This window comes from Mesoplodon densirostris, chromosome 11 (assembly GCF_025265405.1).
Source record: "Mesoplodon densirostris isolate mMesDen1 chromosome 11, mMesDen1 primary haplotype, whole genome shotgun sequence".
NCBI lineage: Eukaryota > Metazoa > Chordata > Mammalia > Artiodactyla > Ziphiidae > Mesoplodon > Mesoplodon densirostris.
Genome location: NC_082671.1, coordinates 55,096,499 through 55,111,420, shown reverse-complemented (window position 1 = coordinate 55,111,420; position 14,922 = coordinate 55,096,499). Strand labels below are relative to the sequence as shown.

Genomic DNA, 14,922 nt, shown 5'->3' with positions numbered 1-14,922 from the left:
TCAGCAAATGTTATCTACTCATTTTTAAAATGTGCCAATTTGGTGGAAAATGGAGCACTTACTATCTTAATTTGCACTTCATAAAATATTTCTGGGGCTTCCCTGGTGGCGCAGTGGTTGAGAGTCCGCCTGCCGATGCAGGGGACACGGGTTCGTGCCCCGGTCTGGGAAGATCCCACATGCCGCGGAGCGGCTGGGCCTGTGAGCCATGGCTGCTGGGCCTGCGCGTCCGGAGCCTGTGCTGCGCAACGGGAGAGGCCACAACAGTGAGAGGCCCGCGTAACGCCAAAAAAAAAAAAATATATTTCTGGGCTCTCATATATATTTGCTCATTTAATTCTCACAGTACTCATGTTACATAATACGTATTATTATCCACATTTACCAGGTAAAGTTGCTGAGGCTCAATGAGGCTGTTAACTTGTGAAAGGTCACATTTCCAGGAGGTGGCAGAACTGGACTTTAAACTTAGGACTTTGAACCCAGGTTTCTTTCTACTGTCCACAGATGCCTGCAGTTTTGTTATACTTCAGCTCTATTTAGTTTTATTACTCTCAAGTATATAAAGAAACTCAAATTAGGTTGTAAATAATCAGACATGATTAAAGATCAAAAATATATAAATTAGATGTAATTAAAAATCAGATGTCTATAAATCAGTGCTTTGGATGTGTTAAAGAATTCTTGAAAGGATTGTCATACAAGTTTCAACAAACTTCTTGAAATCTTGTTTGTGCCATCACTGAAAATTATACAAAACAAAGGTAAACATCATCCTAGTTCTTAACCAAACTATTACAAGTACCAATGATCTGAATTATTGAGCTTTTGCTATAAAATCAAAAGCAGTTTTGCTTCTAATGTTGATTAATATTGACTGAAAGGAGAACTGTTTGCAGAAAATTATAAGCAGTTATAGTAAACATATATAAAGATGTTAGAAACATATGTATCATGTTACAGTGATATATAGCATATAATTATTTCTTGCTGTTTATTTTTAAAGCTCTAAATTGAATAACTTATAACCTATAGCTAAATATATGTATGTATCATAATAATTTTGAGTGGAAAATTATTTGTCACAGGTTTCAACATGAAAACTTAGTAGAACTACTTGGTTTCTCAAGTGATGGAGATGACCTCTGCTTAGTGTATGTTTACATGCCCAATGGTTCATTGCTAGACAGACTGTCTTGCTTGGTAAGATGTTTGTTCATCACATTGTTAGGCTTTACGTTTCTGTGTTGGAATACTAATATTTACTTTGTGACAGGATCATTTAAACTGTATCAATCTTAATATTTTTCCTGGTCTGTGAAAACTATACAGTTGGTATGTAAACAACTGGAATTGCCTAGCAGTGATAATCTAAAATGTAAAAATATCAGTCAAGGCTAGACTTTGAAGATGCTCTTATATATTTTTATTGTTAAATAAGAAATACTAATCCCCATTTGATCTTATTTAGAGATTATTTTTTAACAACTTAAAAAGTGATATTTGTAAATTCTTAGCAATGTAATATAATTGTCAGTAGCTGCTTAGAAAAAATCTTATTATATATTTTCATAGTTTTTTTTTATCCTCTTTTTTTTAATTGATTTGTTTCTTACTTCATAAGGATGATACTCCACCACTCTCTTGGTGCATAAGATGCAAGATTGCTCAGGATGCAGCTAATGGCCTCAGTTATTTACATGAAAACCATCATATTCATAGAGATATTAAAAGGTAAATGCTACCTTTACAAAGCTTTAGGAAAACTGTCTTAAAGAATAATTTTCTCTCTCTTTCTATTCACTATTCACATGCACGTCTTAACCTGGAGCATTCCATGAAAGCTCTCCTCACTAAGGATGTCTGTAATCTGCCTTATTTCAAACCCAGTGACCTATTTTCAGCCTTCATCCTAATTTACCTTTTTTAAAAGAATAGTATGTTTTTCTGTTCTTCTTGACCATTTTTGCCATGTCAAGATTATTTTCCTTCTTATTTTCTGGATCACTGCTCTTTTCTGAATCACTTTTATCCTCCATGGGTGCATTTCAGTTATCTTTCTTGTATGTATTTAGTTAGTTAACAAATATTAGTTGAACACTTACGACATGATAGGTACTGTAGATGGTATAGTTAGCAAAAGTAGCATTTGTAGCATCTGACAGCAATCAAATAATCACAAAATATTAACAGAACTTTAGTGTATAGTCTATAGTATTAGTATAAAGAAGAGTTCCCTGAGGAAATGATATTTAAGCTGAGATCCAAAGAATGAACAGGAAATAAGTAGGCACAATTTGAGGGCAGCCATAGAAAATGGGGAAAGAGCGTTCTAGGAAGAAGGAACCACATATGTGAGACCAGTGTTGAAAGGGAACGTGGGAGCATGAAGAATTACAGGAAGTGAAATAAATGACTGTAGTGTGGAAATTCAAGGGGTGATTGATGTAAGATAAAGTTATGGAAGTAGGCAGAGAGCTAAGCCCTGTAGGACCTAATAGACCAAAATAAGGACATTAATTTTATCACAGGTGTAATCAGATGCCATTGAAACATTGTAAGTAAGAATGTGGCACTATATTTAAGTTTTGAGAAGATCATTTTGACTTGAGTGTAGAGAACAGTTTGTAAGGAGGGGTAGCTTGGAGCCTGTCATAGAAGGCTTGGTGGTAGCAGTTCGTATGAAGAGACGTGAACAGGTTTGAGAGCTTAAGATGGCAAGACTTACTGATTCTTGGCTGCAGGGGTGTCAGGGAGAGTGACATATCAGGAGTGACACCGGGATTTATGGCTTCTAGAACTACATTCTGGAATGATTGTGACATGGTTCACTTACAGAGAAAGCACTGAAAGAGGACCAGGTTGGGGGTGGAAAATGTGAGTTCTCTTTTGTGCATGTTGTGTTAGAGGTTCCTTTAAGATATAGAAGTGAGTAGAGATGTTAATCAGTGTGATGTACATGTTGGAGCTGAAAGAAGTCTGAGCTGAAGACATCAATTTGTGTATTACTTGCATATGGGTGTTAATTGAAGAGCTATCATATGGCTGTCTTCACTTTAAGAGAGAACTAGATTAGGAAAAGTTCCCAAGATTTAGTCCTGAGGAACTTCAAGACTTAATGGCCAAGTAGAAGAGAATGAGTCTAAAAAGGAATCTAAGAAAGTATTGCAAGGAAGGTGAAAACCAGGAGAGTGTGGTATCCCTGAGAACAAGGAAAGAGAGTTTCCCAAGAAGGACTAGTCAAAAATGTCAATTGCTTTTTTAGAGGTCAGGATGAGGACTGAAAAATATGGCATTTAAAAAAAAATTTTTTAATGAGGTATTTGATTAGTGCCATGAAGGTCATTAGTGACTTTATGGAGACCTACTTCCATGTAGTAATGGGTCAGAATTCAGGTTGTAGTTGAGCAGAGAGTGGGAGCGAGAGAACTGAGAGGTGAGTATAGACAGTCCAATAAGACGTTTAGCCCATGAAGAGGGATAACTGGAAATCAGTGTGTCATTCAGGAAGCTTTTTTTTAAGGTGGCAGAGACTAAAGCATGTTTTTGTGTCTATGGGAGGAAGGAGGTGATAGAACAGAAGAGAGAAATGAGATAATTTATAGCATAAGTTTCCTGAGAATGTAGAAAGGAGTCCAAGTAGAGGGACTGGCCTCAGATAAGAGAAGAGACACCGTCTCCCATCCCTTACACATTGGTGTATTCCAGTTGGTGTGTTCTTACCTCATCATCTCTTTGGTTCATCCTACATATTCTTGCTGAGTGATTTATTGACTTTAACTTCTACCTCTATGTGGGCAACTCTCAAATCGGTATCATTAGCCTCCAGTCCTATATTTTCAGTGTTGACAGACAGTATCACCCCACCGAGATGTCCCACAGCAGCCCCTAAGTCAACATGTCAGAAATCACTCATTCCTCTTCCAACCCAAGTTCTTCCTTCTGTATTTCTTTCCTAATCAAATGAAGTCAGTATTCATCCTGTCTCCCAAGCTAAAGACTTTCTCATTCCCCATATCATACAAATTACAAAGTTCTATTGAGTATGCCTCAAAATTTGCACCTCCTTTTTCTCCCCAGCCTTTATTTACACTCTATCTCTTGTTTGCTTTATTACAAACTTTCCTGGTCATCCTTTAACCAGTCTGTACCAGTTCTCATCTATGCACTACTATACTGACAGGTTGTGGTCCTAAAAATCAAGTCTGATAACATCAATTCCCTACTACGAACCCATTAGCTGGTATCCTGCTGCTCACAGGATAAAGTTCAAGTTCTCCTCATGTTCCACTGACACCAGTTTCTTCAAATTGATCATATGTTTTTATGTTTTCATCACTGTGTTCATGTTGCTCCATTTGCCTGAGATGCCTTTCTTTCCTTCTTTTAACCTCAACTTGTAACAATCCTTCAAGACTATGCACACTTTTCACCTTCTACTTGGAATTTTCTGCAGTTCTTCCAGACACATGGTTGTTCTCTCAGCATTTTGTGCCTAATATCACCATTATGAATACTTAATGGATTTTAAAAATTATTCCTATACCTTTGTTACAGACAAGATTCGAAGATAGCCCCCATGCCCAGCCCTGAGCTTAAATACTATAAAACATTGGGGGTCCTCAATAAAGTTTTGTTGAATGAAAGTATGAGTGTAGGAGCACATGCATAAAATGAATGAATGAAGATCTTTTAGCCATATTCTTTCCTCTTCAAAAGATTTCAGATAATACCCCCTAAGAAATGAAATAAATAATTAAGATACTTTGGTTGAAAATTTGTTTTTAAATGAATTGGGATATTTTAGGGAAGGAATTAAGAAGGGTGCTTTAGGACACTTCGAGGGAAGTTACCTTGTAATAAATTATTTGTGAAATAATAAAAATGTCTCTCACTAATATCAACAGTTTTATTTCACTTTTACTCTCCTCAGATTTTCCCTCAAGAAACAATGAGGAAAAGAAGACAATTTTATTTCTCTTTAGCTTTAATCTGAAATTCTCATTTATTTACACAAATTTCAAGCTTTTATGATGTATACTGTAAAATGGGATACTGTATAAATACAAACATTCATACACCTACCTACCTAAGGAACTATTTGATTTGCTTGAAAAGAAAACTTTTTTTCAGTGCAAATATCTTACTAGACGAAGACTTTGCAGCCAAAATATCTGACTTTGGGCTTGCACGGGCTTCTGAGAAGTTTGCCCAAACAGTCCTGACAAGCAGAATTGTGGGAACAACAGCTTATATGGCACCAGAAGCTTTGCGAGGAGAAATAACAGCCAAATCTGACATCTACAGCTTTGGTGTGGTAAGTTTCATATATATATATGTACACACACACACACACACACACACACACACACACACATATAAAACAATATATATATATATAATTAGTAACAATAATCATCCTGGCTGTACTTGTGAAATTGAAATAGAATATTTTGAATACACCTATGTTGCTTAGCTCTCGTACGTAAAGATTAAAATTGTTCACTTTAACCTCTAGTTACATGAGAAAGTTATAAAAACTACTCTGAATTTGTAAAACTTTTAAATTGATTTCTGAAATTACTACAAGAAATAATTTTTGCCACATGAATTAGTATGAAACTTGAATTAATGCATAAAACAAATTGTGTCATACAGTATGCACTTTAATTTCATGTTTTAAAAATGAAATATTTTTTGAAGGAAATATGCTTTGTCATTTTCTGATCTACCAGTCTGTTCCTAATAACTTTTTTTTTTTTTTTTTTTTTTTTTTTTTGCGGTATGCGGGCCTCTCACTGTTGTGGCCTCTCCCGTTGCGGAGCACAGGCTCCGGACGCGCAGGCTCAGCGGCCATGGCTCACGGGCCCAGCCGCTCCGCGGCACATGGGATCCTCCCAGACCGGGGCACGAACCCGCATCCCCTGCATCGGCAGGCGGACTCTCAACCACTGCGCCACCAGGGAGGCCCCCTAATAACTTTTATGATGATATGAGGAGTGGATGGGAGTGGTTGGAGAAATTGGGTACTTCTTTATCTTATTTATTCATATGTGTTTCATTTATGGATATTTATCTTCATAGTACCGTGAAGTTAAGGCACAGGGTTCTAGGGTATGCCTGAGGTTTAGAAAATAATATTCTTCTAAGAACCAGAGAAAATTATTCTTGTGAAAAATCCTCTGCAAGACAGGAAAAGCAGTGTCCAGAACACATGTTGAGGGGGTGCTGATTGTTTAGTAAGTTGCCAGTAGAAAAGAACTGCTTGTGGGTATGGGTGGGATCCGAGGTGTCCGGGAAGAAAGAGTGGTGAGAAGTGACCACAGCTCATGTTCTTTCTGCTTTCATGCCTAAAGGGCATAATGCAGTGTGTGGAAATTGTTCATCAGATTTCATAATCAAGAGCCATGTTCCTCCTAGTTTCTATATGTTGTCTTGAGTCATATTAATGGATTTTACTTTCTTCTTAGGTCTTACTAGAAATAATAACTGGACTTGCAGCTGTGGATGAACACCGTGAACCTCAGTTATTGGTAATTGAAAGATTTCATTTTTTCCAGTCTTTTCTATTTGCATTTAGAATCTAAATTTCTGTGGGCAAATTTGGCATCTAGAAATATCATTTTCTATTGGCAGTCTTTCTGTTGGCAATTACATAGTGGCATATGGAAAGAGCATCAAATATTTCTAATCTCAGCTCTGCCTTGAAATATTTGTGAAGCTTGGAAAAGACACTTATATATTCTATGTTCTAGTTTCTTTGTGTCTAAAATCACAATAGAGCTATATGATTTCTGAGGTCTCCTCCAGTATATATTTTTTTTTTTTTTTTTTTTTTTTTGCGGTATGCGGGCCTCTCACTGTCGTGGCCTCCCCCGTTGCGGAGCACAGGCTCCGGACGCGCAGGCTCCGGACGCGCAGGCTCAGCGGCCATGGCTCACGGGCCCAGCCGCTCCGCGGCATATGGGATCCTCCCAGACCGGGGCACGAACCCGTATCCCCTGCATCGGCAGGCGGACTCTCAACCACTTGCGCCACCAGGGAGGCCCCAGTATATTTTTATTTTGTTACTTTCATGGTGATTACTAACAGCAGAGAGGGAAAACAACATTTGCTTCCTTTGAAATTTATATCAGAATAGAATTGCTAATAAAATTCTTTATCCATTTCTATTATGGAGTATTTTTTAAATAAAGTTATCATAGAAAACTTTACCTGTGTGTTATATTAGGCATTCATTGACAATTATATAAATAGACTAACTGAAGCTAAGACTATAGGAAAATTATGCATGCCTTTTTTTTCCTATATGTTAAATTTTAAGAACTTGGAGAGTCTTCTAATAAAATTAAAGACTTACAGAAATACCTAGTATTTATATATATACCTATATATAAGTTTTTCTTAAAATTAGTTAAATAACTACACTGACTTTATTCTAATTTATGTGTTCTAATGGAACAAACCAGTGTGACAAATTCAGACAACATGTGTATACCAGATTATTTCCCTAGAATGAGGATTAGAAAGTCAAGAGGTATAATATATTTGCTCAAAGGCTTGGTGCCATACTTTTAAGAAATACCATAAGTATAATATCTCTATATTACAATATTGCTACAAGTGTCTCTTATAAAACTATACATTATAAAGCTTTCCATGGGTTCCTGGATATGTAGTAATGAATATTACATACTATATAATATATAATATATATAATATATATATATATATAATATATAAAATATATTTATAAAACATAGTTGTGAAAAGTTAATATTTTTGTAATATTTCATAATATTTTACAGTAGCACATAGTGAAATTTTTCTTATCAGAGAAATAAAATCCTCTGTCCCATTGGTTCTTGGAGGTCAGGAAAGAAGCCTGGGCTGGAGTTACAATTTTTGAGCTGTTCGTGTACAAGCGTGCCAAAGCTTTGTGTGTTGATTGGATTGTACAGAGAAAGTGTGTAGATTAAAAATATAGGAAGAAAAAATTACCGCAAAGTAGGGTTTTAAATGACAGATTTATTCTCTCATAGTTCTGGAAGCCAGAAGTCTGGTTTGTCAGGGCTACATTCCCTCTGGAGACTAGATCTAGGGGAGAGTCTTCCCTTGCCTCTTCCAGCTTCCAGTGGCTGTTGACATTCCTTGACTTGTACACACATCCCTCCAGTTTCTGCCTCTGTAATCACATTTGTCTTCTCCTTTGTGTCTTTTTTTTTTTTCTTCTTTCTGTCTCTTAAACAGATGCTTGTCATTGGACTTAGGGCCCACCTGGGTAATCCAGGATGATCTCATCTCAAAATGCTTAGCTTAATTACATCTGCAAAGACCTTTTCTCCAAATACAGTCACATTCACAGGTTCTGGGGATTAGGACTTGGACATATCTTTTGGGGGGCCACCGCTCAACCCACTACACCATCCTAGTCCTCCACCTCTCTCCCTATTGATTATCTTTTCATCGTGGCCCTGCCCCCTTTCTCCTCCTCCCTCTTTCTCTTTGATTCAACAGTGTGAGTACGCATAGAGAAGTGTGCCTGTGCAGGGAGGGGGTCTGCATTCAGAAGCTGGAATTGCATCATCAGAAGCACAGCAAGGAAGCAGACCTCCTTGTGCTGGCCTCCAGTAAACACTGCTGAGTACATGAGAGCAATTAGCTCAGTCACATAAATACAAAAACCAATAGGCGGGCTTCCCTGGTGGCGCAGTGGTTGAGAGTCCGCCTGCCGATACAGGGGACACGGGTTCGTGCCGCGGTCCGGGAAGATCCCACATGCCGCAGGGTGGCGGGGCCCGTGAGCCATGGCCGCTGAGCCTGCGCGTCCGGAGCCTGTGCTCTGCAACGGGAGAGGCCACAACAGTGAGAGGCCCGTGTACCGCAAAAAAAAAAAAAAACAATAGGTAAATGGCTGAAAGTTTCTAGGAGGAAGATATATATGTATTCATAAGTAAGTAAGTAAATAAATAGAGTTTCTCCTAGGTGTCTTCAATTCTTAATAAGGTTACAACGGTAGATAATAAACTAAGAGTAAATGTTATTATCATGTAGATTAAATAATTAAAATGTATTATTTTATAATATAATTGATAATATAAGTTAATTATAATATAAATATAATTTATATTTATTTATAAATACATTTATAAATTTATCTGATTTGTTTCCCTTTTATTTGACACTCAAAGTTTTAACATTTGTCTTAAAGCTGGATATTAAAGAAGAAATTGAAGATGAAGAAAAGACAATTGAAGATTATATTGATACGAAGATGAATGACATTGATTCCACTTCCATTGAAACTATGTACTCTGTTGCCAGTCAATGTCTGCATGAAAAGAAAAATAAAAGACCAGACATTAAGAAGGTAATTTTTTTTACATATATTTAAAAAGTGAAGGAGGTGGGGTTTGTCATTTTTTCCTAAGTGTACATTTCAAACCAACTATTTAATGTGGTTCTTTTTGTTTTTTCTATCTTTCTTTCTTTATAAAAGGTTCAACAACTGCTGCAAGAAATGACAGCTTCTTAAAACTTTACTGGAATAGACTCTTGGCTTTTTATATACAGCTATCTAAATCATTTTTTAATCTAAGATTTTTTTGTAAGCATTCTTCTTTACCTTTTACAAGGCAGCATGATGAAGTGCAGTGGTTATTAAAGCTTGTGTAGAACCCCCAATATATAGAACAAACAAAAGTAGAGCCGCCGTAGCAACACTTAGCCCTCCTTTCACTCTGAGGTCTTACCATAATCCCTGAGATCTCCTTGGAACCTCACCAAACACAGTATGAAAGCTCAGAATTAGCAAAAAAGAGGACTGAACTATAGGGTGAAAAGACCCTGGGCTGAAGCCCGACTCCACTACTAATTTTCTGTAAAGCTTTCAGCAACCTCTTAGCTGCTTTGAACCTTGGTTTTTTCACCTGTAACGTTGGACTAATTATCTACTGTGCCTCTCTGACAGGTAGTCATGAAAATCAAATGATGCAGAATATGTACAGGCACTTAGTAACTTGTAAAGTGATATAAAATTTAATGTTTACATAAATGATTATAAAATCCTATTACAGTCATTTGTTTATAGGGTCATGTTCACAGTGTGCTATTTTAAGCAATCATTAACCATACGCCAGTTATGCCCTGATGATACTCCCATGATGCTATGGCCATTGTTAGATTATGTTATATGGCAAATTTGAAAGCATTTTGTAGATGCAGTTATAGTCCCTCATCAGCTGACTTTGACTGTCAATAAGGAGATGCTGCTTTGGGGGCTGGACCTAATAAGGTGAGCTTAGAAGGGCTTACAAGAAGTCCAAGAGATTCTCCTGTAGGCCTTGAGGTAAGCTACCATGTTGTAGGAAGGCCACATTGGCTAAGATCTATGGGTGGCCTTTAGGAGATGAGAGTTACCTTCCAGCTATCAGCCAGCAAGAAAAATTTGGAAACTTCATTGTACAGCCTCAAGAAACTGAATTCTTCCAACAACCTAAATTAGCTTAAAAGAGTGCTCCAAACTTCAGATGATACCATAACCCCCGCTGATAACCATAACCTAAATTTCGGCCTTTTGAGACCCTCAGTAGCAAACATGGACTTCTGTGCCTGGACATGCAGAATTGTGAGGTAATAAATAAGTTGCTATAAGCCACCAAGTTTGTGGTAATTTTTTATGCAGCAATAGAAAATGAATACAGATATTCTCATGATGATTCTCCCACAGGGATACCCCATCATGTTCACAGGTTCTGTCCACAATACCAAGTATCTGCAATTATTCATTCATTCAATAATCTTGGTATCATTAGTTTTTTCATTAACACACTCAAAACAAGAGTATGTAGAGTGAGCTATAGTAGAAGATGATCATCCTCTATATTGTACTGTTTAGACCTTCCTAAATACTTTCTTGGGAAACAGATAGTACTGTTTTCAAATCACCTTTATAAACTAAGCATTTAAGGAAAAAACATTTGCTAGTTGAAAAGCAAAATAAATAAAATGACTTGGTCACATTAATCTCAACAGGAACTCACATAATTTGAGGTTCAGTATGGCTTATAACCCTGAAAATAATAATGTTATTTTAAAATATAATGAGGGACTTCCCTGGTGTTCCAGTGGTTAAGGCTCCATGCTCCCAATGCAGGGGACACAGGTTCGATCCCTGGTTGGGGAACTAAGATCCCTCATGCCCCATGGCATGGCCAAATAAAATAAAATTATATAAAAAATTTTTTTTAATAAAATATAATGAGTTAACTATTACTTGAAATAAAAACATATATGTAAAATGCCATGGATGTAGCTGTGGTTATGGGCTGTGACCAAACCATATTAAAAGTTTTTTAATGAGTAACCTGTTTCATTGATTTTAAAAATTTCACAGTATAATTTGGTAGATGTTTCCATTCCATCAAATGGAATTGATATCAGACTTTCCAAAATTAGGCATGGCTTTTCTCTCAGGATAAGACTGTACCTTAACTCTTTTGAGAGCCACAATACAGTCAATCCAAGATTCCAAAGCAAGATTCCACACGGTTTCATGCCTGATGGTGTGTGATGCATCGTGGACCCTTGAACTTGTGTGACTCACTTAACTCTAGGAATGAACAGCAGGGGGGTTGCCCTCAGCTTGCAGCTGAGCAGGACTTGACTAAAGTTCTGAGGAGAATAATATACAGGCTCTTTTCACTGTTTCCTCAAGGCAGAATTTAATGGCCTGTGGTGACATCTAGTTGAAGCATTTTCTTAACTGCATTTGGAATATACTTCCCCCTAATCTTTTATAGAAACAGAAAAAAAATAGATTTTTGAAAAAAATGTTTGACAGAGGTTTTGATGTGAACTTTTAACGTTGCCTCCAACCAATAAGTAATGAGACCACAATAGAGAACCACTGGCCTATCCCATTTCCAGAAAGAACAACTGCCTTTTCCCCCATATTTCTGACCCATTGATTTGCGAGCTAGCCAACTATAAGTTTTTAATTCTGAATTTCTCTCAATATGTCCTATGAGGAACAAGCAGATAATAGGAACAATTAGTCAATGTTTTGCTTTACTTTTCTGACATATAATTAAGACAAATTTAAGACATTCTAAAGCATTTATTGCTCTGGTCACTTTTTCTTCTATAGCTATATAAAATAGCTATAGATCCCAGCTATCTATGATCCCATTTTTCACTTTCAAAACAAGCATATATTTTATTTTTTCCAACTTTATGGCAGTATAATTGACAAATAAAAATTGTATATACTTAAGGTGTTCAAAGTGATAGTTTGATATATATATCCCTCAGTATCCCCAGGGCATTGGTTCCGGAACCCCTGTGGATACAAAAGTCTATAGATTCTCAAGTCCCTAATATAAAATGATATAGTATTTGCATATAACCTATGCACATCCTCCTGTATACTTTAAATCGTCTTTAGATTACTAATAACATCCAGTACAATGTAAATAGTTGTAAACACAATGTAAATATGTAAATAGTTGCCAATGTGGCAAATTCATTTTGCTTTTTTGAACTTACGGGAATGTTTTTCAAATATTTTCAATCCACAGTTGGTTGAATCCACAGACACAGAACCCATGGATACAGGGGGCCGACTGTACATTGTGAAATGATGACCACAATCAAGCTAACTAACACATCCACCACCTACCATAGTTACCTTTTTAGTTATTTTGATGTGGTGAGGCTACTTAAGATCTACTGTCTTAGCAAATTTCAAGTATACAATGCAGTGTTACTAACTATAGTCACCATGCTCTACTTTAGATCCCCAAAATTTATTTTGTAACCAAAAGTTTAACCCTTTGACCAACCTCTCCCCATACTCCTTTAAAGTTTGTACTATTCAACTATATGAATGGACACAGATAGGACTGGCTTTTTAATCATTCAAATTGTAGTCTCAAAAATAGTATGGAGGCAACAACAGTAAATATCCAAAATTAATGCTAAGATTTCATTTCTCAGATGAAATTAGGAAAAATCATTTTATGAAATATTCTCACCTAAAACAAAAATCAGCAAATTAATTCATCAAATATTTATTGATTGTTTTCTGTGGTCCAGACACTTGTAAAAGTAATGTACATATCCAAAGTCCCTGTTCTCCAGGAGCTTGTTCTCAAGAGAAAGTCTCTGTTCAGATGGAGATGATAATATACAAGTAAATAAGTAAGACAACATCAGGTAGTGAGAAGTGTTAAGGAAACGTTAAAACTATGTATTGTGATAGATTCCCTTGGCTAAGAAGGTTTAACAACACCCAAGCTAAAAAAAAAAAAAAAAAAAAAAAAAGGAAAGAAGGAAGGGAAGGGAAGGAGGGAAGGGAGGAAGAAGGAGAGAAGAAAGAAAGAAAGAAAGAGAAAGGAAAGAGAGAAAGAGAAAAGGAAAGAAAGAAAAGAAAGAAAAAGAAATTTAGGGCCCACCCAGATAATCTCCTCATCTCAAAATCTTTAATTTAGTCATATTTCCAAAGATCCATTTTTTAAATAAGCCAACATTTACAGGTTCCAGAAAATAGAACAAATCTCAGTGAATTTCAAAATATTTAAGTCGTACAAAGCATGTATTCCAACCACTGGAGAATGAAATTAGAAATTAATAACAAGGAAATTTGGGGAATTCACCAATATGTGTAAATTAAACAAAACACTCTTTAATAGCCAATGAGTAAAGAAGAAATCATGAGGCAAATTATAAAATACTTTGAGAGGAATGAAAAACACACAACAAAACTCATGCAGCAAAAGTAGTGCCCAAAGTAGACACAAAAATTTCCCCCCAAAATTATAGCAAGCTGAATCCAGCAACATATAAATAGGATTACATACAAAAACCAAGTAGAATTTATCCTAGAAATGCAAAGTTGGTTCAGCATACAAAAATCAGGGACTATAAAACACCATTTAAATAGAATAAAAGACAAAACCCACATGATTATATCAATAGAGAAAGCATTTGACAAAATCCAACACTCACCGATTAAGAATAGAAGGTAACTTCCTCAATCTGATAAAGGCCATCTAAAACAAAATAAAACAAACACCCCCTCCCCCCCAGTTAATATCATATAGAATAGCCAAGAATAGCCAAAATATTATTTAAAAAAGAAGTACAAAGTTGAGGACTCACATTTCCCAGTTATGAAAATACAGTAATCAAAACAGTGTGATGCTGGCATAAGGACAAACATATAGATCAATGACATAGAATTGAAAGTCCAGAGCTAAACTCTTACATATATGGTCAATCGTTTGCCAAGACCATTCCATGGAGGAAAGAATGTTTTTTTTTCAATAGATGGTGCTGGGACAATTGGATATCTACCTGGAAAAGAATGAGTAGGACCCTTACCTCACATCATATACAAAAATTAACTCAAAATGGATGGAATACCTAAAGGTAAGAGCTAAAATTACACAACTCTTAAAAGAAAACAGGTGTAAATATTTGTGACCCTGGATTAGGCAACTATTTCTTAAATCTGACACCAAGAGTACAGAAAAAACAGAAAAAAAAAGGATAAATTGGACTTCACCAAAATTCTAAACTTTTGTGTATCAAAGGACATCACCCAAGAAAGTGAAAAGACAATCAATAGAATGGCATATGTGAAAATAATATGTGATTAGAATCTACGATCCAGAATATACAAAACACTCTTACAAGGCAATAATAAAAATAAAAATAATTTCAAAATAGGCGAAGGATCTGAATAGAAATTTCTCCAAGGAAGATATACAAATGGCCAATAAGCACATGAAAAGGTGCTCAGCAGCATTAGTCATTAGGGAAATGCAAATCAAAACCACAAAGAGATACCCCTATAGCTATTACAAATATTGGTGAGGATGTGGGGAAATTGGGAACTTTGTACATTGCTGATGGGAATGT

At 36.1% G+C, this 14,922-nt stretch overlaps 1 protein-coding gene across 7 annotated transcripts in view; it reads left to right on the top strand.

Moving 5' to 3' along the window:
* IRAK4 (interleukin 1 receptor associated kinase 4) overlaps positions 1-14,425 on the top strand; it is a 34,453-nt gene extending 20,028 nt beyond the window's left edge. For 5 of the 7 annotated variants that reach the window (XM_060112093.1, XM_060112097.1, XM_060112094.1 and 2 more), the window contains 6 exons: positions 1,089-1,203; positions 1,625-1,734; positions 5,134-5,317; positions 6,471-6,533; positions 9,212-9,370; positions 9,500-11,133. In XM_060112093.1, the coding sequence (XP_059968076.1) occupies positions 1,089-1,203; positions 1,625-1,734; positions 5,134-5,317; positions 6,471-6,533; positions 9,212-9,370; positions 9,500-9,535 (667 nt within the window). In that variant the 3' untranslated portion in view covers positions 9,536-11,133. Of the gene's footprint in view, positions 1-1,088; positions 1,204-1,624; positions 1,735-5,133; positions 5,318-6,470; positions 6,534-9,211; positions 9,371-9,499; positions 11,134-12,578; positions 12,625-14,328 lie in introns of those variants that run through there. The other 2 variants (XR_009533770.1, XR_009533771.1) reach the window with 2 other exon arrangements.
* The last annotated feature ends 497 nt before the right edge of the window (positions 14,426-14,922 follow it).